Raw genomic sequence first — 3,570 nt, forward strand, 5'->3', positions numbered from 1 at the left:
AGGCTGGTACAATTGCAGCATTTGGATGGGTATATGAATAGGAAGGGTTTGGAGGGATATGGGCCGGGTGCTGGAAGGTGGGACTATCTGGTTGGCATGGACAGGTTGGACCGAAGAGTCTGTTTCCATGCTATACGCTGACTCTATAACCGCTTTAGCAAGGAACTAAGTTGTATGCTGTTACAAATTGACTGACTGACTATTTAAAAACTATTTAAATAGACGATCTTGAATTGCTTTTGGAGCTTGAGATGACACTTGATATTTGTCTCCTCCTTCTCTTCCCTTCCCCTCCCTAGTCCCCTTACTTTGACCGGGATGATGTTGCCCTGTGTCACTTTGCTGAGTTCTTCAAGGAGCAGGCCCATGAGGAACGGGAACACGCTGAGAAACTGATGGCATTCCAGAATAAATGTGGAGGCAGAGTCCTCCTGCAGGATGTCAAGTTGGGTTTATTGTAGATGGACAGTAATTCTGAGAATTAAATTGCTTCAGATCAGTATCCATGGTTTTTACGTTAATTCTGATATCACAGTTCTCTAAATTTAGTGTAGAATGTGAAGCCCCTACATTTCTCTCCCCTCCAGAAGCCAGAGCAGGATGAGTGGAGCAATGGTCTGGAGGCAATGCAGAGAGCTCTGCAGATGGAGAAGGATGTGAACCAGAGTCTGCTGGATCTGCACAAACTCTCCTCTGGCCACACGGACCCTCATGGGAGTTCCTGATGTATTTATGTCTGGGCTGTTGTCTTAAATGGATCAGACATTTGGTCCTTTAGCCTCTGATTTCTATGTAAATGGTGGTGAGTGCAGTATGGGAGTGGACCACGCTTCTGGTGTAGCCCAGATCTGAGCACTTTCTAAAGGCTCTTCAGCAATCTGTCACATCACTTAACTGTCCACCCTCCACGTTGAGGGGAATGTCATTCTTGGAGAAAAGTCAAGTTGATCTTGACATAATCAGATTTTCTCTTTCCCTTCCAGCTGTGTGACTTCCTGGAGAGGCACTACTTGGATGAGCAAGTGAAGATGATCAAGAAGCTGGGAGATGACATCACCAACCTGAAGAGACTGGGAGCCCCTGAGAATGGCCTGGGAGAGTACCTGTTTGACAGGCTTACCCTGGGGGAGAGTGACTGAACTGACTGCAGGGAGCAAGACTTTTTTTCACTCCATGAATGAGATCTATAGAATCTGAAGCTGTAGAAGTAGCTCACTGTCCTGGGCTTGATTATGGAATGTACCAACTGTAAATAAACTGCTCATTGTTGGATTGTTTTTTGCTGACAGTAGGTCAAACTGTGTATACAGGTCTGTACTGTGACTTGCTATCAGAGGATCTCTTTGTCCAGATCAGTAATTAAATCCAGTCCAAATTACTTCATCTGACACCAACTATGTGGTGTGGATATAAGACCAAGTACAGAGCTGAGTATATGGAGTAAATGTTTACTCCATTACAGTGGGAGACTGGCACTACCAGATTCTGATCGTGAAGAGGAGTTTTACAAAATTCTTCCTAACTGGACAAGTACAAGGGCCAGTGCCACTGGCAATAACTGTGCTAACACTATCCAACCATCACCAGTTAGATTAAAACCTCCAGCTGTTTTGGTTTTTCAAATCCACAACCAACTTCCCCACTCCTTGCATCCTCAATTAGAGCAGGTTTTGCAGTAAGTTCTCTCTGAAATCACAACTGTAATAAATTTGCTGGTTTTCTTGGAAGCAAAGCCTGGAGGCTTATCTCCATAGCTCATTAAGCTGTGTTCGAAGTGTTGAGGATGTTGGCCTGTTAATATTATGATCTAAGCTGCAGCGTTGGAATTTTTTGTCAACTTTAGAGCTTTCCAGGTTTAGGTAATCTGAAAACTTAGTGAATCTCGGGAATGTCACAGTAGTCTTAACATGTGATAGACCTAGGCCCTCCCCCCAATCCACAATTACTGCATTAGACTCAATGGGGAAGTTTCACCCTACACAGTGAGAACCTGCAAAATGTGCAAGAGTGGCTGCTTGGACAATGCTGAACACAGCCATAATGTTCACGATTTGAAATAAACTAATGCTCTTTCCAAGCCTCCCTATAACCTAGACAGGTAATCCTCAACATCAGCCAGGTTAAGATATTGGCAGGAGTGGAGTCTGTGGAACTATGCTCCATTAACCAATTTAGACGGGGCATTGTGAATTCAACGTGGACTGAAGTAAATGCTTCACCTTCACCCTCCTCCACATCCAAATATTTTTCTCCTCAGTCAGTTCGGCAAACCAATAGTAAGGGTTTCCCATGATGCTACTTTTGTATTTAGGTGCTTTGCAGTACTTTATCGCCACATGTCCCTTCCACCTCATGCTTATCTCCATTTCTTTCACCATCCTGTATACGTGGATGGAGATGCTGACGGCAGTTAGCCGCGGTCTAAGGCAGTGAAGGTGATGACCTAATGCCATCAGCATGAGACCCGGGCGGGGGGGGGCCTGTGTTCATTTCCAGCCATTGCAGCTGGTGCAATTTGTATTCAGTAAAAATCTGGAGTCCCGTCTAAAGAAGACCATGAAGCTGTTAGGAGAAAGTGAGGAATGCAGATGCTGGGGATCAGAGTCAAAACATGTGGTGCTGGAAAAGCACAACAGGTCAGGCAGCATCTGAGGAGCAGGAGAACATTACAGCGCAGTATAGGCCCATTGGCCCTCGAGTTGACATTTCGGGTATCAGTCTTTCATCCTGATGGAGGGCTCATACCACAAACATCAATTCCCCTGCTCCTCGGATGCTGACTGACCTGCTGTGCTTTTCTAGCACCACATTCTGTGACCAGGAAGCTGTTCATTGTCAGGGAGAATCCCGACCTGGTACACAAATGCTCTTCAGGGAAAGAAATCTGCTGTCCTTACCTGAGCTGGCCTGCACGGGACTCCAGACTCACCTACAGCAATATGATTGGCTCCACGGATGGGATAAATGCTGGCCTGGCCATTACCCACATCCCATAGAATAGAATGTTAGGAATTTGATGGGGACGGCAATGAAATGAGATATTAATGTTCTTGTAACTCACAAAGATGTTTACAGTTCTATTTCCTCCCTGCCATTGTGAAGAAATCATCTGTAAGAATTTGTTTTTCACCACCTTGATTTTGTTTTGAATCTATCCCCATCCCTGCTCCCTACTAAATTAGGGATACTAAATTCAATGTAATCTTAGATAAAGGATCTGTCAATAGTTACCCCCAGAGCCAGTACCCAAAGGCATTTTTCAAAGTCTCAGTTGATCATTGAGTGACCATGTGACGTCCATCCATTTGGATAAGGTCTTTGTGACCGCTGGATATCAATACGTTTTGGATCCTTTTTGACCAGAATGTGTGTAAAAACATGAATACAGTTTCTGGTCAGACACATCAACTTTTCCCACAGGCATCTTTCACAAGAGGCTTCTCACTGTGATGTTATTGGTGGCTCCAGATGTGAATCAAAGCCACTCTGTCAGGCCTATCTAACACTGAGGTTAATCAAAGGGAACACATCTCCACCTCACCCTGCACTTGAACACTTTTGATTTAAAAA

The 3,570-nt window shown here is 44.6% G+C and overlaps 1 protein-coding gene across 1 annotated transcript; it reads left to right on the top strand.

The window, feature by feature from the left end:
* Positions 1–296: 296 nt before the first annotated feature.
* LOC122545988 (ferritin heavy chain, oocyte isoform-like) lies at positions 297–1,150 on the top strand. Its single transcript, XM_043684838.1, has 3 exons — positions 297–446; positions 588–713; positions 984–1,150. The coding sequence occupies exons 1-3, from the start codon at positions 396–398 to the stop codon at positions 1,137–1,139; spliced, it is 333 nt and encodes a 110-aa protein (XP_043540773.1). The 5' UTR covers positions 297–395; the 3' UTR covers positions 1,140–1,150.
* Positions 1,151–3,570: the final 2,420 nt, after the last annotated feature.

This window comes from Chiloscyllium plagiosum, unplaced genomic scaffold, assembly GCF_004010195.1.
Source record: "Chiloscyllium plagiosum isolate BGI_BamShark_2017 unplaced genomic scaffold, ASM401019v2 scaf_73037, whole genome shotgun sequence".
Taxonomy (NCBI): domain Eukaryota; kingdom Metazoa; phylum Chordata; class Chondrichthyes; order Orectolobiformes; family Hemiscylliidae; genus Chiloscyllium; species Chiloscyllium plagiosum.

What these genes read in the sequence shown, in the direction of transcription:
- LOC122545988 (XM_043684838.1), top strand. Translation starts at nt 396, where the DNA reads ATGGCATTCCAGAATAAATGTGGAGGCAGAGTCCTCCTGCAGGATGTC. An exon ending in TCCTCCTGCAGGATGTCAAG is followed by an intron (nt 447 to 587) that starts TTGGGTTTATTG and finishes TCTCCCCTCCAG; the next exon opens with AAGCCAGAGCAGGATGAGTG. An exon ending in CTGGCCACACGGACCCTCAT is followed by an intron (nt 714 to 983) that starts GGGAGTTCCTGA and finishes TTTCCCTTCCAG; the next exon opens with CTGTGTGACTTCCTGGAGAG.